The 25,403-nt window shown below is 40.5% G+C and overlaps 1 protein-coding gene and 1 long non-coding RNA gene across 2 annotated transcripts in view; one reads left to right on the forward strand and one right to left on the reverse strand.

Moving 5' to 3' along the window:
- Nucleotides 1–25,266, forward strand: LOC108703568 (chloride channel protein ClC-Kb-like). Its single transcript, XM_041589003.1, has 22 exons — nt 1–337; nt 4,661–4,789; nt 6,251–6,379; nt 6,489–6,628; nt 9,755–9,832; nt 10,485–10,563; nt 10,641–10,766; nt 11,119–11,203; nt 13,510–13,611; nt 14,251–14,338; nt 16,149–16,331; nt 17,226–17,295; nt 18,800–18,910; nt 19,266–19,479; nt 19,625–19,758; nt 19,939–20,069; nt 20,317–20,362; nt 20,678–20,742; nt 21,129–21,197; nt 21,304–21,408; nt 21,526–21,612; nt 24,947–25,266. Exons 1-22 carry the CDS (start codon nt 139–141, stop codon nt 25,067–25,069), a joined length of 2,493 nt encoding a protein of 830 aa, XP_041444937.1. The 5' UTR covers nt 1–138; the 3' UTR covers nt 25,070–25,266.
- LOC121402291 overlaps nt 21,697–25,403 on the reverse strand; it is an 8,952-nt gene continuing 5,245 nt past the window's right edge. The window contains exon 2 of the long non-coding RNA XR_005966723.1: nt 21,697–21,862. This is a non-coding gene — a long non-coding RNA (uncharacterized LOC121402291). The remainder of the gene's footprint in view (nt 21,863–25,403) is intronic.

The following is a 25,403-nucleotide window of genomic DNA, read 5'->3' on the forward strand; positions in this document are numbered from 1 at the left end:
CTATTTGTGTGCTCTGCTCTGCGTGCCCTGTGCCTTTAAGTAGCAACTGGTACTGGTCTATACTGGGGAGGGATGACTCTATGTGGTATATAAGGACTGGCTGCAAGTGACAGTCACAGTGTTAGACGTGAAGGTGACATGGGGGTGCTGCGCTCAGACAAACTGGAGGAGACTCACCAGGGAGAAGAGTCAGTGAGTGAAGTGGAGAGGAAAGAGAAGCGCGGGGAGAGTAAAGCTGAGAGTGAAATGAGTGAGGCTTTTTCTTACACGGCCACCGACAAGGACCAACAGGGCCGGCTACATCAGGCATGTGGTTGTCTAACCCGACTACTCACACGTAAGTGCCCTTCTACTACACCTCTTACTCCTGTATATCACTCACTGATCCCTACTCCCTTTATCAGCTTAGTTGCTCTTCTCTGTACTTTCTCTATTTCATTACTGTCCCTTATATATTTTTATATAGTGATCATACTGTATCCCCCTTATATATTTATATATAGTGATCATATCCCCCTTATATATTTATATATAGTGATCATATCCCTCTTATATATTTATATATAGTGATCATATCCCCTTATATATTTATATATAGTGATCATATCCCCCTTATATATTTATATATAGTGATCATATCCCCCTTATATATTTATATATAGTGATCATATCCCCTTATATATTTATATATAGTGATCACATCCCCCTTATATATTTATATATAGTGATCATATCCCCTTATATATTTATATATAGTGATCATATCCCTCTTATATATTTATATATAGTGATCATATCCCCCTTGTATATTTATATATATAGTGATCATATCCCCTTATATATTAATATATAGTGATCATATCCCCTTATATATTTATACATAGCGATCATATCCCCTTATATATTTATATATAGCGATCATATCCCCCTTATATATTTATATATAGTGATCATATCCCCTTATATATTTATATATAGTGATCATATCCCCCTTATATATTTATATATACTGATCATATCCCCCTTATATATTTATATATAGTGATCATATCCCCTTATATATTTATATATAGTGATCATATCCCCTTATATATTTATATATAGTGATCATATCCCCTTATATATTTATATATAGTGATCATATCCCCCTTATATATTTATATATAGTGATCATATCCCCTTATATATTTATATATAGTGATCATATCCCCCTTATATATTTATATATAGTGATCATATCCCCTTATATATTTATATATAGTGATCATATCTCCCTTATATATTTATATATAGTGATCATATCCCCTTATATATTTATATATAGTGATCATATCCCCTTATATATTTATATATAGTGATCATATCCCCTTATATATTTATATATAGTGATCATATCCCCCTTATATATTTATATATAGTGATCATATCCCCTTATATATTATATATAGTGATCATATCCCCCTATATATTTATATATAGTGATCATATCCCCTTATATATTTATATATAGTGATCATATCCCCCTTATATATTTATATATAGTGATCATATCCCCTTATATATTTATATATAGTGATCATATCCCCCTTATATATTTATCTATAGTGATCATATCCCCTTATATATTTATATATAGTGATCATATCCCCTTATATATTTATATATAGTAACATAGTAACATAGTAACATAGTAAGTAAGGTTGAAAAAAGACACATGTCCATCGAGTTCAACCTTTTTTTTTTTTGTTTATTAACTACCTATCTGCCAGTTGATCCAGAGGAAGGCAAAAAACCCATCTGAAGCCTCTCCAATTTGCCTTAGAGGGGGAAAAATTCCTTCCTGACTCCAAAATGGCAATCGGATTAGTCCCTGGATCAACTTGGACTATGAGCTATTTCCCATAACCCTGTATTCCCTTACTTGCTAAAAAGCCATCCAACCCCTTCTTAAAGCTATCTAATGTATCAGCCTGTACCACTGATTCAGGGAGACAATTCCACATCTTCACAGCTCTCACTGTAACAAACCCCTTCCCAATATTTAGCTGGAACCTCTTTTCTTCTAATCGGAATGGGTGACCTTGTGTCAGCTGGAAAGACCTACTGGTAAATAAATCATTAGAGAGATTATTATATGATCCCCTTATATATTTATACATAGTTATCATATCTCCCCTTAAGCGCCTCTTCTCCAGAGTGAACATCCCCAATTTGGCCAGTCTTTCCTCATAGCTAAGATTTCCCCTTTACCAGCTTAGTTGCCCTTCTCTGTCCCCTCTCTAATACAATAATGTCCTGTTTGAGTGATGGAGACCAAAACTGTAGGGCATATTCTAGATGGGGCCTTACCAGTGCTCTATACAGTGGGACCCCCTCCTCCCGTGACTCTCTGCCCCATTTAATACAAGTGAAGACCTTATTTGCCCTTGATGCTGCTGACTGGCATTGCTTGCTACAGCCAAGTTTATCATCTACAAGGACTCCAAGGTCCTTTTCCATAATGGATTTGCCTAGTGCAGTCCCATTTAGGGTATAAGTGGCTTGGATATTTTTAGTGATCATATCCCCTTATATATTTATATATAGTGATCATATCCCCCTTATATATTTATATATAGTGATCATATCCCCCTTATATATTTATATATAGTGATCATATCCCCCTTATATATTTATATATAGTGATCATATCCCCTTATATATTTATATATAGTGATCATATCCCCCTTATATATTTATATATAGTGATCATATCCCCCTTATATATTTATATATAGTGATCATATCCCCTTATATATTTATATATAGTGATCATATCCCCTTATATATTTATATATAGTGATCATATCCCCTTATATATTTATATATAGTGATCATATCCCCTTATATATTTATATATAGTGATCATATCCCCCTTATATATTTATATATAGTGATCATATCCCCTTATATATTTATATATAGTGATCATATCCCCCTTATATATTTATATATAGTGATCATATCCCCCTTATATATTTATATATAGTGATCATATCCCCTTATATATTTATATATAGTGATCATATCCCCTTATATATTTATATATAGTGATCATATCCCCTTATATATTTATATATAGTGATCATATCCCCCTTAACCCTCTTTTCTCCAATGTAACTAATCCCAACTTGGCAAACCTTTGCTATTCCCTTTTTCAGCTTAGTTGCCTTTCTTTGCCTCTTCTTTGATTTAATGTGAATTATAAAGACCAAACGACAGGGTATGTGACATTACCAGTATAACAGTGACTGTCTCCTCCTGTGATGTTATACACACACATATATATATATATATATATATATATATATATATATACAAACAGGACCGCCATCAGAAATCGCAGGGCCCCATATGAAAAAATTTCCTGGGCCCCCTGGGCTGCGCCCACCACAAGCCCCACCTACAGGTCCGCCCTCCCCACCCCACAGGTCCACCCCCCCATCACACACAAAAAAAACATTGGTGGCTATGGTTCCCACATGTTAATAAAAAAAATATTGGTGGTCAAGGCCCCCCCATTGAAAAAAACATTTGTGGTCAGGGCCCCCCATTAAAAAATATTGGTGGCTAGGACCCCATATGGGGAAAAAAATTGGTCGCCATGGCCCCCCTTAAATGTCCATGTAAAAAAACTTGCCCCCCCCAAGAAGTTTAAAAAACATTTGGTGCCCAGGGCCCCACCACACAATAGGGACCACAAAGGGTTACCTTTAGGGGGGCCCTGCCATGTTACAGTTACTTCATTAGTGGGGCCCACCTGCTGTCAGTGAGTTGCCAACTACAGAAGGGAGGAGGGGAGCACAGGTGGCTGCATCTTCTTCCAGTGACAACATTTTCTTCCCTTATTGGTCACAGAACTTCAAGTCCCCGTAAAGCTGCATGGTGATTGGATGAGCTGGAGGAGAAGTTCAAACCTCAACTATCCAATCCCTTAGCAGCTCAACCGGGACTTAAACTCAGTGACCAATAAAGGGAAGTAATGGACAGAAGATCCCTCCCCTTGTGCTCCTGCCCTGCCTTCCCGAAGTCAGCAGCTCTCAGAAAGCAGGGGGGCCCCGGATTATCAAGAAAGTGCGAAGTGGCCTGGCCCCCCTTACCCTCGGGCCCCTACAACTCTCCCCCCTGTCCCCCCCTGATGGCTGCCCTGTATACAAATAAAGTGTATGAGAACATGGGACTCTACTAGTGATACATTTTGTACAGTTGTTGCATCTGTCCCTTGTCTCTTTCTCAGAAACCCCGAGGATCTCCTCATTACAGTGATCCCATGAGCCCCCTATTGTACATGAGCCCCCTATTGTACATGAGCCCCCTATTGTACATGAGCCCCCTATTGTACATGAGCCCCCCATTGTACATGAGCCCCCCATTGTACATGAGCCCCCTATTGTACATGAGCCCCCTATTGTACATGAGCCCCCTATTGTACATGAGCCCCCTATTGTACATGAGCCCCCCATTGTACATGAGCCCCCCATTGTACATGAGCCCCCTATTGTACATGAGCCCCCTATTGTACATGAGCCCCCCATTGTACATTGTGCACATTCCTTACATTGATACAACATGAATGGTGGGGACATATAGTCGTGTGTAACCTCTTCCTTTTACATTGTAGCCGTGGGACTTGCCCTGCGCAGACTACTCCTGCGGGTGGGAGAGGACTGGATCTTCTTGTTCTTACTGGGGATCTGTATGGCCACCATTAGCTTCGGACTGGACGTGACCATTGCAAAGCTGCAGAGAAGTGAGTTGTTTCCCAGAGAAATTCCTTAACCTCCCAACCCACGGGAATGTAGTCTCCCTAGTTTGTCTTTGGGTGGGAACGAGATTTAATGAGATTTAGGGGTTGCAGCACCCAATGGTCCTGTGTGTAAGAGTCAACTGAAGTCCCTTCCATCAGTCTGTCCTATAAGAGATCTCATGTGTGTGGCCCCTGATAGTGATTAAAGCAAATAAAGTGCAACACAGAGAAGAGGTAAGTGGCGCAGGGTTGCTAGGTGCAGCTTCCTTAGTTACAGTGTTATTATTAGGGGGTTCCATAGTTACAGTGTTATTATTAGGGGGTTCCTTAGTTACAGTGTTATTATTAGGGGGTTCCTTAGTTACAGTGTTATTATTAGGGGGTTCCTTAGATACAGTGTTATTATAAGGGGGTTCCTTAGTTACAGTGTTATTATTAGGGGGTTCCTTCGTTACAGTGTTATTATTAGGGGGTTCCATAGTTACAGTGTTATTATGAGGGTTTCCTTAGTTACAGTGTTATTATTAGGGGGTTCCTTAGTTACAGTGTTATTATTAGGGGGTTCCTTAGTTACAGTGTTATTATTAGGGGGTTCCTTAGTTACAGTGTTATTATTAGGGGGTTCCATAGTTACTGTGTTATTATGAGGGGGTCCTTTAGTTACAGTGTTATTATTAGGGGGTTCCATAGTTACAGTGTTATTATGTGGGGGTTCCTTAGTTACAGTGTTATTATTAGGGGGTTCCTTAGTTACAGTGTTATTATTAGGGGGTTCCTTAGTTACAGTGTTATTATGAGGGGGTTCCTAAGTTACAGTGTTATTATTAGGGGGGTTCCTTAGTTACAGTGTTATTATGAGGGGGTTCCTTAGTTACAGTGTTATTATTAGGGGGTTCCTTAGTTACAGTGTTATTATTAGGGGGTTCCTAAGTTACAGTGTTATTATTAGGGGGGTTCCTTAGTTACAGTGTTATTATGAGGGGGTTCCTTAGTTACAGTGTTATTATGAGGGGGTTCCTTAGTTACAGTGTTATTATTAGGGGGTTCCTTAGTTACAGTGTTATTATTAGGGGGTTCCTAAGTTACAGTGTTATTATTAGGGGGGTTCCTTAGTTACAGTGTTATTATGAGGGGGTTCCTTAGTTACAGTGTTATTATTAGGGGGTTCCTTAGTTACAGTGTTATTATTAGGGGGTTCCATAGTTACAGTGTTATTATGAGGGGGTTCCTTAGTTACAGTGATATTATTAGGGGGTTCCTTAGTTACAGTGTTATTATGAGGGGGTTCCTTAGTTACAGTGTTATTATTAGGGGGTTCCTTAGTTACAGTGTTATTGTTAGGGGGTTCCTAAGTTACAGTGTTATTATTAGGGGGGTTCCTTAGTTACAGTGTTATTATGAGGGGGTGGTTAGTGTGTTTTATTACAAAGAACTCTAGCCAGTGTGTATTCTTGCCCCTTACAGCCAATCTGTGGGTGTATGACCGTTTGCACCAATACCTCTACCTACAATACTTCTCCTGGGTTCTGTACCACGTGCTGCTCATGATGACGTCGGCTGGAGTGGCAAAGTACATATCCCCCCAGGCGGCAGGTAAGTGCCCCCAGATGCCTCAATGAGACATGGGATGAAGCCAAAACTGGGCTCTGGCCGCCCCCCACCAGGCTGACACTTCCATTACAAAGTGATTCGTCTGTTGCAGGTTCTGGGATCCCTGAGATCAAAGTGACCCTAAGGGGTGTCGTCCTGGCTGAGTTCTTTACCCTGCGAACTTTTATAGCCAAACTTATTGGGGTCACCTGCACCCTGGCTGCCGGCAGCACCATATTCCTGGGGAAAGTGGTAAGTGTCCCATATATATATACCACGTGCTTCCCATATACATTCCACATGATTCCCATAAACATTCCATGTGCTTCCCATATACAGTCCACGTGCTTCCCATATACATACCACATTCTTCCAATATACATACCACACGCTTTCCATATACATACCACACGCTTCCCATATACATACCACATGCTTCCCATATACATATCACATGCTTACCATATACATACCACGTTCTTCCCATATACATACCACATGCTTCCCATATACATATCACATGCTTACCATATACATACCACGTACTTCCCATATACATACCACACGCTTTCCATATACATACCACATGCTTCCCATATACATATCACATGCTTACCATATACATACCACGTTCTTCCCATATACATACCACATGCTTCCCATATACATATCACATGCTTACCATATACATACCACGTTCTTCCCATATACATACCACATGCTTCCCATATACATACCACACGCTTCCCATATACATACCATGTGCTTCCCACATACATACCACGTGCTTCCCACATACATACCACGTACTTCCCATATACATACCACATGCTTCCCATATACATATCACATGCTTACCATATACATACCACGTTCTTCCCATATACATACCACATGCTTCCCATATACATATCACATGCTTACCATATACATACCACGTACTTCCCATATACATACCACACGCTTTCCATATACATACCACATGCTTCCCATATACATATCACATGCTTACCATATACATACCACGTTCTTCCCATATACATACCACATGCTTCCCATATACATATCACATGCTTACCATATACATACCACGTTCTTCCCATATACATACCACATGCTTCCCATATACATACCACACGCTTCCCACATACATACCACGTGCTTCCCACATACATACCACGTGCTTCCCACATACATACCACGTGCTTCCCACATACATACCACGTGCTTCCCACATACATACCACGTGCTTCCCACATACATACCATGTGCTTCCCATATACATACCATGTGCTTCCCATATACAGTCCACGTGCTTCCCATATACATACCACATTCTTCCAATATACATACCACACGCTTTCCATATATATACCACACGCTTCCCATATACATACCACGTACTTCCCATATACATACCACATGCTTCCCATATACATATCACATGCTTACCATATACATACCACGTTCTTCCCATATACATACCACATGCTTCCCATATACATACCACACGCTTCCCATATACATACCATGTGTTTCCCACATACATACCACGTGCTTCCCACATACATACCACGTGCTTCCCACATACATACCACGTGCTTCCCACATACATACCACGTGCTTCCCACATTCATACCACGTGCTTCCCATATACATACCATGTGCTTCCCATATACATTCCACGTGCTTTCCATATACATACCACTAGTTTCCCATAAACATACCATGTGCTTCACATATACATTCCGTGTGCTTCCCATATACATACCGTGTGCTTCCCACATACATACCACGTGCTTCCCACATACATACCACGTGCTTCCCACATTCATACCACGTGCTTCCCATATACATACCATGTGCTTCCCATATACATTCCACGTGCTTTCCATATACATACCGTATGCTTCCCATATACATACCACGTGCTTCCCATATACATATCATATGCTTCCCATATATATATATATATATATATATATATATATATATATATATATAATATCAAAACAGGGGGGTTGTGGGAGCACTCTAAAGGCTTTAAAGTATATATAAGTATAATAAATGCTATTGCATATGTACCCAAAACAGGGGTTATTTTGTTACAAAGTTATGATCATAAAATTGATAAGCCACCATACCACGTCAAGGTAAACCCCGAATGGCGGTCCCTAACTTGTTTTATATTTTATGTGCATTTTAGCATTACCTGTAATCAATGTCCGTGGAACGCTGTTTTTTCACTGAGGGCTTGACGTGGTGTGGTGGCTTATCAATTTTATGATCATAACTTTGTAACAAGGTAACCCCTATTTGGGTGCATATGCAATAGCATTTATTATACTTATATATATATACTTTAAAGCCTTTAGAGTGCTCCCACAACCCCCCTGTTTTGATATTATATATATATATATATATATATATATATACACACCACGTGCTTCCCATATAGATACCACGTTCTTCCCACATACATACCATGTGCTTCCCATAAACATAATGTGTGCTTCCCATATACATACCACATGTTTCCCATATACATGCCACGTTCTTCCCATATACTTACCACAAGCTTCCCATATACATACCACGTACTTCCCTTATACATACCACATGCTTCCCATTTACATACCACGTGCTACCCTTATAAATACCACATGCTAACCTTATACATACCACGTGCTAACCTTATACATACCACGTGCTTCCCATATACATACCACAGGCTTCCCATATACATACCACCTGCCCATATACATATCACATGCTTCCCATATACATACCACGTTCTTCCCATGTACATACCACGTGCTTACCACATATATACCACGTGCTTCCCAAATAGATACAGTGTGCTTCCCATATACATACATACCTTGTACATACCACGTGCTTCCCATATACATACCACGTGCTTCCCATATACATACCACATGTTTCCCATATACATGCCACGTTCTTCCCATATACTTACCACGAGCTTCCCATATACATACCACGTACTTCCCTTATACATACCACATGCTTCCCATTTACATACCACGTGCTACCCTTATAAATACCACATGCTAACCTTATACATACCACGTGCTAACCTTATACATACCACGTGCTTCCCATATACATACCACAGGCTTCCCATATACATACCACCTGCCCATATACATATCACATGCTTCCCATATACATACCACGTTCTTCCCATGTACATACCACGTGCTTACCACATATATACCACGTGCTTCCCAAATAAATACAGTGTGCTTCCCATATACATACATACCTTGTACATACCACGTGCTTCCCATATACATACCACGTGCTTTCTATATATATAAGTGACAATCATTTCACACTTTCTTCTCTTCTCAGGGCCCATTTGTGCATATGGCTACTATACTCGCTACTCAGCTGGGCAGACTTATGGTCAAACTTGTTGGAGCCAAGGAGGTAAATAATGTGACGTGTTCAACCAATCATTGCCCCTGTATTACATCACACAGTCTCCTCTGCCCCCATGATTATATGACATAGATCTTCCTACAGCCCCCACTACTCTCTGCAGTCACATCTGAGGAAGGGGTCACTGACCCCATCAATTATGGGGATTCTAAATGTGACATGCCCATTATCCCATCAGAGGGCGGGGTCACTGACCCTATAAATTATAGGGACCTTGAGTGTGAGACAGCCCCTTGTCCCATCAGAGGGAGGGGTCACTGACCCCATGACTTAAGGTGGCCATAGATGCAAAGATCCGCTCATTTGGCGATGTTGGCAAATGAGCGGATCTTTCCCCTATATGCCATTAACAGGCATGGCTATATCGGGGGTAATCTGACCATACGGCCGAACGATCAGATTACGATGTGCCGTGGGCTCCGGCGGGATCAGTTGGGTCAAAATCAAACCTGACCGATCAACCAAACGACCGTTCTCCGCCGGACGAAAGATGTCGGCACACGCCACACACAATCCGAAAATCGTACGAATCCTCCATTCGTACAATAAGATCTGTGTGTCTATGGCCACCTTTAGAGGGACCTTGTGTGAGACGACCTGTATCCCACCACAATCAGCAATTTTAATTTCAATTCTGCAGAATCCAAGTCGGAAATACGAATTGTTAATTGCTGGAGCGGCTGTGGGCGTGGCCTGCTGTTTTGTGGCACCAGTGGGAGGTAGGTTTCTTACGTTTACTTTACACGTGACTTTACAGACTGATATATAGAATATTAATGGTGTATCTGTTGCTCAGGTGTGCTCTTTAGTGTGGAAGCCACTGCCACTCACTTTGCTGTCAGGAATTACTGGCGTGGATTCTTTGCTGCAACGTGTGCCGCACTTATGTTCCGCCTCCTCGCCGTCATTAACCGTGAGAAAGGTAAGTTACCCTTTAATGAGCCCCTCAATGTCCCTACACACAACCCTACAGAACCTCTCCTGTAATGTGTCTGTTGTGCATCATAAACCATATATCTCTATATCTCTATATCTATATCTCTATATCTATATCTCTATATCTATATCTCTATATCTCTATATCTCTATATCTCTATATCTCTATATCTATATATCTATTTCTATATGTGGCCTCCTCTGTGCCCCTCACATTACACTCAATTTACTGGCCTTGTGCAGAGCATCACTCCCCTCCTACCAACCAAATATTCTGCTCATTATGTTTTAGACATATATTTATATTTATATATTTATTCTACTCAATTCTGTTTTAGAGACGGTCGCCATTCTCTTCACCACAAACTGGCGCGTGGAATTTCCCTTCGACCTCCCAGAATATCTCTCTTATGCCATCCTGGGGTGAGTATGTTAATAAAGAGAATGGAAGGGGGATATGATCACTATATATAAATATATAAGGGGATATGATCACTATATATAAATATATAAGGGGATATGATCACTATATATAAATATATAAGGAGATATGATCACTATATATAAATATATAAGGGGATATGATCACTATATATACTATATATAAATATATAAGGGGATATGATCACTATATATAAATATATAAGGGGGATATGATCACTATATATAAATATATAAGGGGATATGATCACTATATATAAATATATAAGGGATATGATCACTATATATAAATATATAAGGGGATATGATCACTATATATAAATATATAAGGGGATATGATCACTATATATAAATATATAAGGGGATATGATCACTATATATAAATATATAAGGGGATATGATCACTATATATAAATATATAAGGGGATATGATCACTATATATAAATATATAAGGGGATATGATCACTATATATAAATATATAAGGGGATATGATCACTATATATAAATATATAAGGGGATATGATCACTATATATAAATATATAAGGGGATATGATCACTATATATAAATATATAAGGGGATATGATCACTATATATAAATATATAAGGGGATATGATCACTATATATAAATATATAAGGGGATATGATCACTATATATAAATATATAAGGGGATATGATCACTATATATAAATATATAAGGGGATATGATCACTATATATAAATATATAAGGGGATATGATCACTATATATAAATATATAAGGGGATATGATCACTATATATAAATATATAAGGGGATATGATCACTATATATAAATATATAAGGGGATATGATCACTATATATAAATATATAAGGGGATATGATCACTTATATAAATATATAAGGGGATATGATCACTATATATAAATATATAAGGGGATATGATCACTATATATAAATATATAAGGGGATATGATCACTATATATAAATATATAAGGGGATATGATCACTATATATAAATATATAAGGGGATATGATCACTATATATAAATATATAAGGGGATATGATCACTATATATAAATATATAAGGGGATATGATCACTATATATAAATATATAAGGGGATATGATCACTATATATAAATATATAAGGGGATATGATCACTATATATAAATATATAAGGGGATATGATCACTATATATAAATATATAAGGGGATATGATCACTATATATAAATATATAAGGGGATATGATCACTATATATAAATATATAAGGGGATATGATCACTATATATAAATATATAAGGGGATATGATCACTATATATAAATATATAAGGGGATATGATCACTATATATAAATATATAAGGGGATATGATCACTATATATAAATATATAAGGGGATATGATCACTATATATAAATATATAAGGGGATATGATCACTATATAAATATATAAGGGGATATGATCACTATATATAATATATAAGGGGATATGATCACTATATATAAATATATAAGGGGATATGATCACTATATATAAATATATAAGGGGATATGATCACTATATATAAATATATAAGGGGATATGATCACTATATATAAATATATAAGGGGATATGATCACTATATATAAATATATAAGGGGATATGATCACTATATATAAATATATAAGGGGATATGATCACTATATATAAATATATAAGGGGATATGATCACTATATATAAATATATAAGGGGATATGATCACTATATATAAATATATAAGGGGATATGATCACTATATATAAATATATAAGGGGATATGATCACTATATATAAATATATAAGGGGATATGATCACTATATATAAATATATAAGGGGATATGATCACTATATATAAATATATAAGGGGATATGATCACTATATATAAATATATAAGGGGATATGATCACTATATATAAATATATAAGGGGATATGATCACTATATATAAATATATAAGGGGATATGATCACTTTATATAAATATATAAGGGGATATGATCACTATATATAAATATATAAGGGGGATATGATCACTATATATAAATATATAAGGGGATATGATCACTATATATAAATATATAAGGGGATATGATCACTATATATAAATATATAAGGGGATATGATCACTATATATAAATATATAAGGGGATATGATCACTATATATAAATATATAAGGGGATATGATCACTATATATAAATATATAAGGGGTATATGGTAACTGAGGTATATTTAATAGTTTGGGGTGTCACTTTATACATTGAATGTGTCTCCACAGAGTAGTATGTGGGTGCGTATGTTGTGTGTACCTGTTTCTGCACCGTACCACTCTGCTCTTCCTACAGAATCACCCACGAATCAGCAAGTTTATCAGGAATAAGTAAGTTCATTTACTGACAGTCAGTCTTGGGGTTGGGACATTTGTGGGGTTGGATCCCTGTGGTATTAGACATTTATTATGACAGTTTTATTATGACAGTAGAGAGGGAAATAACTTCACTATTCCCAGCAGCCCCTCCCATCAAATTACTTCTTATAGACCCCCAATCACGGCAGGTTGTGCACGGGCACAAGTCTCTGGGCTACTGATGGCCAAGTGATGAGTTGATGAGTGAGGAGCCAACACTAGAGGGAGCCCTTGTACGTTCCTTTCATGATATTGTGTCTATACCAAACCTCTTGCCCCGGGCAACTGAGCTGCACTTTATTTAATGCAGGGAGGGAGGTCTCGGCAGGACCTTAAACAAGAAAATGAATGGGATAATTTTATTTATATAAAACAATAGTTTAACCTTTCAGCTGTTTTATTGGTTTTTATAAAGACCTGCAATGTTCAGGGGTATGGGGGGCAGCACTGGGACAGGGGCAATAAACCATTTCACATCACAGACAGTGACATTATAAATAAAAGAGTAGGATCTCTATGTAACGTGCAATGTGTATATAGTATATAGATTATAGCTGTAATGCCACATACAGTCAGCAGGAGGTGCTCATGAGTCCTGCCTTCTTGTTACAGTCGCATTTTATACGCCGCCTTCGTCTCTTGGGTTCTGGCCAGTATCACTTTTCCACATGGATTTGGCCAATACTTAGGCGGCACACGGGTATGTGATTTTTCCTTTCCCATCTTCTCTTCCCTTGCCTTCTCCTTCTATCTTCCCTCTCCTTCTATCCGCTCTCTCTTTGCATGCATTCTCCTATCTTCTCTCTTCCCTTGCCTTTTCCTTCTATATTCCTTCTATCCACTCTCTCTTTGCATGCCTTCTCCTATCTTCTCCCTTCCATCACCTTCTCCTTCTATATTCCTTCTACTTCTATCCACTCTCTCTTTGCATGCCTTCTCCTATCTTCTCCCTTCCATGACCTTCTCCTTCTTTATTCCATCTTCTTCTATCCACTCTCTCTTTGCAGGTATTCCTATCTTCTCTCTTCCCTTGCCTTCTCCTTCTATCTTCATTCTTTTTCTATCCACTCTCTCTTTGCATGTCTTCTCCTATCTTCTCTCTTCCCTTGCCTTCTCCTTCTATCCAATCTCTCTTTACATGCCTTCTCTTATTTTCTATCTTTCCTTGCCTTCTCATTCTATCTTCCTTCTCCTTCGACCCACTCTCTCTTTGCATGTTCTCTCTTCCCTTCTTCTTCTATCTTCCTTCTATCCACTCTTTCTTTGCATGCCTTCTCCTATATTCTATCTTCTTTATTTCCTTGCCTTCTCCTTCTATCTTCATTCTCCTTCTATCCACTCTCTCTTTGCATGCCTTCTCCTATCTTCTCTCTTCCCTTGCCTTCTCCTTCTATCCAATCTCTCTTAACATGCCTTCTCCTATGTTCTCTCTTCCCTTGCCTTCTCCTATCTTCTTTCTTCTTCAATCCACTCTCTCTTTGCATGACTTATCCTATCTTCTCTCTTCTCCTGCCTTCTCCTATCTTCCTCCTATCCACTCTCTCTTTTACATTCTTTCTACTATCTTCTCTCTTCTCTTGCCTCCTCCTATCTTCCTCCTATCCACTCTCTCTTTTACATTCTTTCTCCTATCTTCTCTCTTCTCTTGCTTTCTCCTTCTATCTTCCTTCTCCTTCTATCGCTCTCTCTTTGCATGCCTTCTCCTATCTTCTCTCTTCCCTTCCTTGCTATCCATCCCTCTCTTCAATTGCTTCCTCCATCTATCTTCTCTCTTTCATTGCCTTCTCTTTGTATCCACTCTCTTTTGCCTTGCCTAACAAGTTGTCACCCCAAGTCATTTAAAATGGTGGTTCACATTTAAGTTAACTTTTAGTATGTTATAGAATGGGCAATTCTAAGCAACTTTTTAGTTGGCCTTCATTGATTTTTTTTCATTTTTTTTATTATTTGCCTTCTTCTGACTCTTTCCAGCTTTCAAAAGGGGGTCTTAAAAAAAAACCAAATACTCTGTAAGGCTACAAATGTATTGTCATTGCTACTTTTTATTCCTCATCTTTCTATTCAGGCCTCTCCTAATCATATTCCAGTCTTTTATTCATATCAGTGCATGGTTGCTAGGGTAATTGTTCACAGCAACCATATTGCTGAAATTACAAACTGGAGAGCTGCTGAATAAAAAAACTACATAAGTCAAAAACCACAAATAATAAAAAATGAAAACCAATTACAAATTGTCTAGAATATGCCTCTCTACATTATACTAACAGTAAACTCAAAGGTGAACAAACCATTTAAGGTTTCCTCCCACCCCTTTCCCCTCAATTTATAACCAACTTTGATTTCTTGCTTTTTTCCCACTATCTTTTCTTCTCTTATGCTCCTTTAAATAAATGTGCTTCTTACTTTTCCCTCTATCCAGTTCTACACTTTCATTTGATTCCCTCTTTTCTGTTGTTGGATTTGCCTTTATTTATGGCCATCAGAAAAACAAGACTTTACTCCCTCATTAGCTGACCATGAAGGAACATCTAGAGACCTTCTTCAACAACATAACATGGGGCGTTGAGGAACTCTCCCTGGGTGCAAACATCACCGGCCAACCTCCCAATCCCAGCTACCATAACAACTTTCTACAGTGGACTAACCCGAATATGTCAACTCTAGAGATACTGGCCTGCTTTGTGGTACTGAAAGTAAGTTTCTGAAGACCTTTGCCTTGTACTGAATGCCAATTGGAAACCCACCACCAGTTGTGAGTATTTTCATGAACTGTCTATACTTCTGATAATTACAAGCTAAGTAAGCCGGCACGTCGAGTTCCTTACAGCTTTGCTGTCATTGGTTGCACAAGGGAGTAGGTGCAACTGCCAGAATTTCTGTAGGCCATGTAGGTGCAACTGCCAGAACTCCTGTTGGTCATGTTGGTGCAACTGCCAGAACTCCTGTTGGTCATGTAGGTGCAACTGCCAGAAGTCCTGTAGCTTAGATCTAGTAATTCACTTGTTACTTTTGTGATAGAGCTTACGGGCTGTGACTATCTTGCTGCTGTTCCAAACTGTCACTTGTCTGCTTTGAGCTGATGACAGCAGGTTGGGTCAGTATTTTCTGTAGTATAATCATAATCAGGTAAGCGGTTGCACGATGGCTCCTGTAGCTGAACACTGTGCCTGTAGCCATTACTAGAATTGTGTTGTGCAAGGTCATGAGAGGTCACTTCATCATGGACACGGACAATCCCACAGGAATCCAGTAACACCTCTGAGCCTTTCTACATGAGTTACAAGGAAGTAGTACCAACACTCAATGGTGAGTGAAGCGGGGAGAACCCCTACACATTTATTAGTGTCAGTGATGTAACGTTTTGGGGGAGTATCCCCTTTGTCAGACGTCTTTCTACATGAGTTACACAGTGAGTGAGTGACCCACATTCATCAAAGAAGGTGCCACTTTTTAAGAGTCCTGCAGTATTTCTTAAAGCAGATACAGAGATTTAACAGGGGCAGGACTTGTGGGACCCCGGGAATGTTACAGTTTATGTCCTATTGTGGCACAGCATTTATTCTTATGGATATTCTCTTCTTCTCCAGTTCTTTATGCTCCTGTTTGCCAACACCATGATTATCCCAGCGGGTTACTTCCTCCCTGTCTTTGTCTATGGTACGTCTATAGTTGGTCAACCTGATATCTCTTCAGCTACATGAGTACAGTGCTCCCTACTCCTACTTTACACAAGTAACTGAGCTTGATATCTCTTCAGCTACGTGAGTACAGTGCTCCCTACTCCTACTTTACACAAGTAATTGAGCTTGATATCTCTTCAGCTACATGAGTACAGTGCTCCCGACTCCTACTTTACACAAGTAACTGAGCTTGATATCTCTTCAGCTACATGAGTACAGTGCTCCCTACTCCTACTTTACACAAGTAACTGAGCTTGATATCTCTTCAGTTACATGAGTACAGTGCTCCCTACTCCTACTTTACACAAGTAACTGAGCTTGATATCTCTTCAGCTACATGAGTACAGTGCTCCCGACTCCTACTTTACACAACTAACTGAGCTTGATATCTCTTCAGCTACATGAGTACAGTGCTCCCTACTCCTACTTTACACAAGTAACTGAGCTTGATATCTCTTCAGCTACATGAGTACAGTGCTCCCTACTCCTACTTTACACAAGTAACTGAGCTTGATATCTCTTCAGCTACATGAGTACAGTGCCTCCTACTCCTACTTTACACAAGTAACTGAGCTTGATATCTCTTCAGCTACATGAGTACAGTGCTCCCTACTCCTACTTTACACAAGTAACTGAGCTTGATATCTCTTCAGCTACATGAGTACAGTGCTCCCTACTCCTACTTTACACAAGTAACTGAGCTTGATATCTCTTCAGCTACATGAGTACAGTGCTCCCTACTCCTACTTTACACAAGTAACTGAGCTTGATATCTCTTCAGCTACATGAGTACAGTGCTCCCTACTCCTACTTTACACAAGTAACTGAGCTTGATATCTCTTCAGCTACATGAGTACAGTGCCTCCTACTCCTACTTTACACAAGTAACTGAGCTTGATATCTCTTCAGCTACATGAGTACATTGCTCCCTACTCCTACTTTACACAAGTAACTGAGCTTGATATCTCTTCAGCTACATGAGTACAGTGCTCCCTACTCCTACTTTACACAAGTAACTGAGCTTGATATCTCTTCAGCTACATGAGTACAGTGCTCCCTACTCCTACTTTACACAAGTAACTGAGCTTGATACCTCTTCAGCTACATGAGTACAGTGCTCCCGACTCCTACTTTACACAAGTAACTGAGCTTGATATCTCTTCAGCTACATGAGTACAGTGCTCCCGACTCCTACTTTACACAAGTAACTGAGCTTGATATCTCTTCAGCTACATGAGTACAGTGCTCCCTACTCCTACTTTACACAACTAACTGAGCTTGATATCTCTTCAGCTACATGAGTACAGTGCTCCCGACTCCTACTTTACACAAGTAACTGAGCTTGATATCTCTTCAGCTACATGAGTACAGTGCTCCCTACTCCTACTTTACACAACTAACTGAGCTTGATATCTCTTCAGCTACATGAGTACAGTGCTCCCTACTCCTACTTTACACAAGTAACTGTTCCCCTCTCACAGGCGCTGGACTCGGAAGGCTTTATGGAGAGATCATGGCGAAAATCTTTCCCGATGGGATTATCTCTGAGGGTATCCCCATCAAAATAACACCGGCGGGATATGCACTGGCAGGTAGAGTGTTAGTCCAATTCTGGTCAAAGAATAAATGGGACAGGGACGAGGCCCTTAGTTTTTGGGTCAAGTTTATTAATTGGTAGCTTAATTAATTGTACCTTCATGGGAGGGGAACAAAATGATTCAAATCGGTCCTCCATGAACTTGAATTAAAAGTGTCTGAAGGTGTCGGGTGCAGATTTGGGCAGAAGACCATTGACTTCAACTGGGGCAGCCAGGGAGGACAATGTAAACTGCTCCCAAATAACAATATGCCTCACATCATAAACGTTCAAGTTCTCATGCAATTCTCATTTCTACCCAATATTTGTCCCAATATATGTTCTTATTCTCCCTCTCTCCCTATTCCCAGGTGCTGCTGCTTATTCTGGTGCAGTTACTCACACTTTATCTACGGCACTGCTGGTGTTTGAGCTGTCCGGTCAGATGTCCCATATTCTCCCTGTACTTATTGCTGTTCTTATTGCAAACGCCATTAGTCAGAGCTACCAGAATTCTTTCTTCGACCTTATAATTATTGTCAAGAAACTTCCGTATCTTCCAAAGCTTAAGATGGGGCAAAACAGGTCAGTGATGCTGCTGGTGATTCTTTGAGTTATAGTGTGTGTGTGTGTATAGAACTAAATGTAATAAAGTAAATGTAATAACTAAAGGAAATGTAATAAATAAAGTAAATGTAATAAGTAAATGAGTGTATGTTTGTGTCCGTAGTGCACATGATATCTGCGCAGAGGACTTTATGGTGACCAACTTGCAATATCTTATAAAAGGATTTAAATACAGGAACATACGGAGTCTCCTCAAATCTTCTGACCTGAAACAATTCCCCATTGTGGATTCCGAAGGTTCTTTATGTTTTCCCTCTATTATAACGTTCCTCCACTAACCCTTTCTAGTCTCTCACCATTAGTCCATCAACTTGTTTTCCTCTGTATTATAGAAACCTTATTGTACTTTCACTCTACTTGGGTCTCACCTAAATCTCCCCATGGGATGTCTCTTTTCCTGCTCTTTCCCATTCCCAGAATCCAAGATTCTCCTGGGCTCTGTGAGTCGCAAGATCCTGACGAAGCTCCTGGCGGATCAGCTGAGCACCGAGCGCAGGATCCAGTACATGTTGGACAAAACCGGGGAGAAGTTCAGCAGCAACTTCACTGTAAGTGTGAGGAATGGGCAGACTGGGGAGAGGTGGGATTGGATGGAAGTCAATGAAGGTGGACAATTCATAAGGACGTTGGGGATAATGAGAAGACATAATATGACTGGGGAGATGGAGTGAGAAGAAGGAGGTTGGAGGGATGACTAAAGAGAGAAGTTGGCTAAGGATAAGACAAAAGAATTCTTGTAGGACAGAGGGGAGCCCAAGGTAAAGTGGAAACAAACATCATTTTGTTTTATTTCAGCCAATGGGAGACAATGGTAGTGAAAAGGCCGAGCTGCAGAACATTGGTGAGTAGCTGGTGCCATACGGGATAATAAAATGGCCACCAACGTGTATTCCATCTGGGTCAGACTACTGTCAGTTACAAGAGAAACACCAAGAGCTGACATGTTGCTACGGAGACTGCACTGGTGTTACCATGTCAACCCCAATATCAGCTCTTGATACTTTTATATTTTGTATATTACAATATTACAGTTCATTGTCCCCGCTAGCTTCACTGTGAGATGCCATTAGACTGCTGTAGCCACACCCACCACTTGAGTCACAGACTCCCTGCCCCGCCCCCTGTAAATTGCCTCTGTGCTTGTCCCTATTTGCAGATGAGTGTGAGTACACAGACACCACATACAGTGGCCAGGAGACTGTTGTATATGAGAGTGAGGAGGTAAGTGATGTCTGGGGAGGGTCGTCTCAATGTTGCACCACAAAACTCCACAGTATTGTCTTGTCTCAGACATCTGTAGCAGAAATTATCCCCAGGGACTAAACCACTGGGCTTGCAATCTACACACTGAACCCCTGGGCTTGAAATCTACACACTGAACCCCTGGGCTTGCAATCTACACACTGAGCCACTGGGCTTGCAATCTACACACTGAGCCACTGGGCTTGCAATCTACACACTGAACCCCATGGCTTGCAATCTACACATTGAACCCCATGGCTTGCAATCTACACACTGAACCCCTGGGCTTGCAATCCCTAGTGACTAGCACAAGCCGCACATAGTTTGGGCAAATACATAGGCTGAAATTCTGTTCTTTTTCTTAGAAACACAAAAGTCGTTCAGACTCGCGCAGGAGACGCTCGACTAAATTTAAAAGCCACTACCTGAAAATGGTGAGTAAATGGTAAAGGAGCAGAGCGTTCTAGTGAGATAAAGAGAGTGACCAGTGAGTGGTGCAGAGTGAGTATGAGTGTGACACTCAGTGAGTGTGTATTGCAGGTGGAGGAGTGGGAGTGTCAGCAGTTGAACCAGGAGGTCCCGTTGGAATATCTGACAATAGACCCGGCTCCATACAGACTGCTGGAGAAACAGACACTCTATCAGGTGAGTCCCATGTGGGACGGGAATTAGGGGAGATGTTTAGGAGAGAACAAGAGACGGGTCCTGGGGGTCGGGTTTGGGAGGCTGAGTCTCATGACAAATGATTCTCTCTCTCCTCAGTGTTACGACTTGTTCAACCTCCTCGGCCTGCGCACGGCTTATGTCACCCGTATTGGGCGCCTTGTGGGAGTGGTTTCACTATCTGAGGTAAGCTCACTTCTTACATCATAATGACATCACTCAGTACAGAATTAGGCGCTCACTAGCAGCATCCACATGTGAAGAAGTAGAGCCAGCACAATAGCATTTTTTATTAGTTGCCCAAAGAGCTTACAATCTTATATCAACTCCAGACGTGTGCAGCTTATCATCTAGGTTAGTAATCATGGCCTTCCAGGGTCCAGATATGTTGACAGAAGGTGCGTGAGCACAATAGCATTTTGTATTAAGGAAATCTCTGTGAAGCAGAAAGGAGAAGTGTGATGTAGTGAAGCAAAAAGAATATCAGCAATATTCCCACACACACAAAAGAGAATTATATGGAGCAAAAAGGAGAAGAGAGAAGGAAAGAAGAAGAAAGGTAGGAAAGAGAAGAATTGTATGGAGCAGAGGAGGGAGTGAATCAGAAGGAAGGGAGGAAAGAGAAGAATTGTATGGAGCAGAGGAGGGAGTGAAGCAGAAGGAAGGGAGGAAAGAGAAGAATTGTATGGAGCAGAGGAGGGAGTGAAGCAGAAGGAAGGGGGGAAAGAAGAATTGTATGGAGCAGAGGAGGGAGTGAAGCAGAAGGAAGGGAGGAAAGAGAAGAATTGTATGGAGCAGAGGAGGGAGTGAAGCAGAAGGAAGGGAGGAAAGAGAAGAATTGTATGGAGCAGAGGAGGGAATGAAGCAGAAGGAAGGGGGGAAAGAGAAGAATTGTATGGAGCAGAGGAGGGAATGAAGCAGAAGGAAGGGAGGAAAGAGAAGAATTGTATGGAGCAGAGGAGGGAGTGAAGCAGAAGGAAGGGGGGAAAGAGAAGAATTGTATGGAGCAGAGGAGGGAGTGAAGCAGAAGGAAGGGAGGAAAGAGAAGAATTGTATGGAGCAGAGGAGGGAGTGAAGCAGAAGGAAGGGGGGAAAGAAGAATTGTATGGAGCAGAGGAGGGAGTGAAGCAGAAGGAAGGGAGGAAAGAGAAGAATTGTATGGAGCAGAGGAGGGAGTGAAGCAGAAGGAAGGGGGGAAAGAAGAATTGTATGGAGCAGAGGAGGGAGTGAAGCAGAAGGAAGGGAGGAAAGAGAAGAATTGTATGGAGCAGAGGAGGGAGTGAAGCAGAAGGAAGGGAGGAAAGAGAAGAATTGTATGGAGCAGAGGAGGGAATGAAGCAGAAGGAAGGGGGGAAAGAGAAGAATTGTATGGAGCAGAGGAGGGAATGAAGCAGAAGGAAGGGAGGAAAGAGAAGAATTGTATGGAGCAGAGGAGGGAGTGAAGCAGAAGGAAGGGGGAAGAGAAGAATTGTATGGAGCAGAGGAGGGAGTGAAGCAGAAGGAAGGGAGGAAAGAGAAGAATTGTATGGAGCAGAGAGAAGGGGGGAAGAAGAGAATTTGTTATGGAAGCAGAGAGGGAAGTGACAAGCAGAAGGCAATGAGACGAAAGAAGAATTGTATGGAGCAGAGAGGGAATGAAAGAGAAGTAAGGGGGAAAAGAAGAATTGTATGGAGCAGAGGAGGGAGTGAAGCATGAAGGAGGCGAGAAAGAGAAGAAGTGTATGGAAGCAGAGGAGGGGAGTGAAGCAAGAAGGAGGTGGGAAAGAGAAGAACTTGTATGGAGCAGAGAGGGAGTAAGCAGAAGGAAGGGAGAAAAGAGAAGAATTGTATGGAGCAGAGCGAGAGTGAAGCAAAGCAGAAGGAGGAAAGAGAAGAATTGTATGGAGCAGAGGAGGAGCTGAAGAGAGAAGGCAAGGCAGAAAGAGAAAAAGAATTTATGGAGCAGAGGAGAGGAGATAAGCAGAAGCTAAGGGGCGGAAAGAGAAGAATGTATGGAGCAGAGAGGCGCAGTGAAGCAGAAGGAAGGAGAAGAAAAAAATTGTATGGGAGCCCAGAGAGGGAATGAACGAAGAAGGGGAAAAGAAGAATGTATGAGCAGAGAGGATGAAGCAAAGGAAGCAGGAAAGGAGAACAATTTGTATATCGAAGCAGAGAGGAAGTGAAGCAGAAAGGCAAGGGAGGAAAGAGGAGAATATGTATGAGCAGAGAGGGAATCAAGCAAGAAGAAGGGAAAAGAAAATGTATGAGCAGAGGAGAACAAGTGAAGCAGAAGGGAAGGGAGGGAAAAGAGAAGAAATTAGTTATGGAGCAGAGGAGGGAGAAGCAAAGGAAGGAGAAAAGAGAAGAATTGTATGAGCAGATTGAACAAGTAAGAAGGGAAAGAAGAAAATGGAGCAGAGGAGGAGGAATGAAGCAGGTAAGGAAGGAGAAAAGAAAGAATTTGTTATGGAGCAGCAAGGAGGACAGAAGCAGAGAAGGGGGAAAAGAAGAATTGTATGGAGCAGAGAGGCGGAATGAAGCAGAAGGAAGGAGTGAAAAGAGAAGAATGTATGGAGCAGAGAGGAATGAAGCAGAAGAAGGGCGGAAAGAGAAGAATTGTATGGAGCAGGAGGAATGAAGCAGAAGGAAAAGGGGGAAGAGCAGAAGAATTGTATGGAGCAGAGGAGCGAGTGAAGCAGAAGGAAGGGGGGAAAGAGAAGAATTGTATGGAGCAGAGGAGCGAATGAAGCAGAAGGAAGGGGGAAAGAGAAGAATTTATGGAGCAGAGGAGGGAGTGAAGCATGAAGGAAGGGAGGAAAGAGAAGAATTGTTATGGAGCAAGAGGACGGAGTGAAAGCAGAAGCGAAGGGGAAAGGAAAAATTAATGGCAAAGGAGGCGGATAAGAGAAGAAATTGCTATGGAGCAGAGAGGATGAAGCAGAAGGAAAGGAGAAAGAGAAGAATTGTATGGACAGAGGAGGAATGAAGCAAAGAAGGGAAAGAGAGAATTGTATAGCTAGAGGCAGGATGAAGCAGAAGAAGGGAGGAAAAGAGAAGAATTGTGGAGCAGAGAGGAATGAAGCAGATGGAGGAAGGAGTGAAGCAGAAGGAAGGGAAGAGAGAATATGTATGATGGAGCAGAGGAGGAAGGTGAAGCAGAAGTAAGGAAGGAAAGAAAAGAACTTGTATGAGGCGAAGGGAGTGACACAGAAGGAAGGGGAAAGAGAAGAAATATGTATGGAGCAAGGAGAGTGAACAGAAGAAGGGGAAAGATAAGAATTGTAATGGAGCAGAGGAGGGGAATGAAGCAGACAGGAAGGGGAAAGAAAGAATGTATGGAAGCAGAGAGGGGGAGTGAAGCAGAAGCGAAGGGAGGAAGAGAATGAATGTATGAGCAGAGGAGGCGAAGTGAACAGAAGCAAGGAGGAAAGAGAAGAATTGTATAGAGTAGTATTAAATGATATAGTATGATCCAGTGAGTAAGTAGTCAGGGAGCTGATGGGGTGAATGTGAGTAACTGGGGTGTCTGTACTTGGCACAGATAAAAGAGGCCGTTGATGGGACAGTGAAAGGGACATTCAGCCCCAGGACTCGGGAGGAGACAGAGGAGACCCTACACTTGAACCCACTGACCCCACCGGCCCCAGGACCAACTGCCAGCTGATTCCCAACTGTTACTGAACTCCAACTGTCATGTCTACCAGTGGAACGCCTGGGGGCCACATTATTGTGTCATTTCATACCCTTTATGTTATTGTTGTTTTGCAGCTGACACACACACAACACACACACTGACACATAAAACACACACACATTGTTACTTATTGTTGTTTGTAATAAAAGCCACATATTTAAGTGTCACACTCTGTGGTTCTGTCCCACACTGGGTCACACCTGTCTCACAAGGGCCCATATTTGTGTGTCTGTGAGTCTCTTGGTGAGAGACCAACTTCAACCTTAAAAGCACTTGAAAGTGAATTGCCCAAAGAGCTTACAAT

Source organism: Xenopus laevis, chromosome 3S (assembly GCF_017654675.1).
Source record: "Xenopus laevis strain J_2021 chromosome 3S, Xenopus_laevis_v10.1, whole genome shotgun sequence".
NCBI classification, from domain to species: domain Eukaryota; kingdom Metazoa; phylum Chordata; class Amphibia; order Anura; family Pipidae; genus Xenopus; species Xenopus laevis.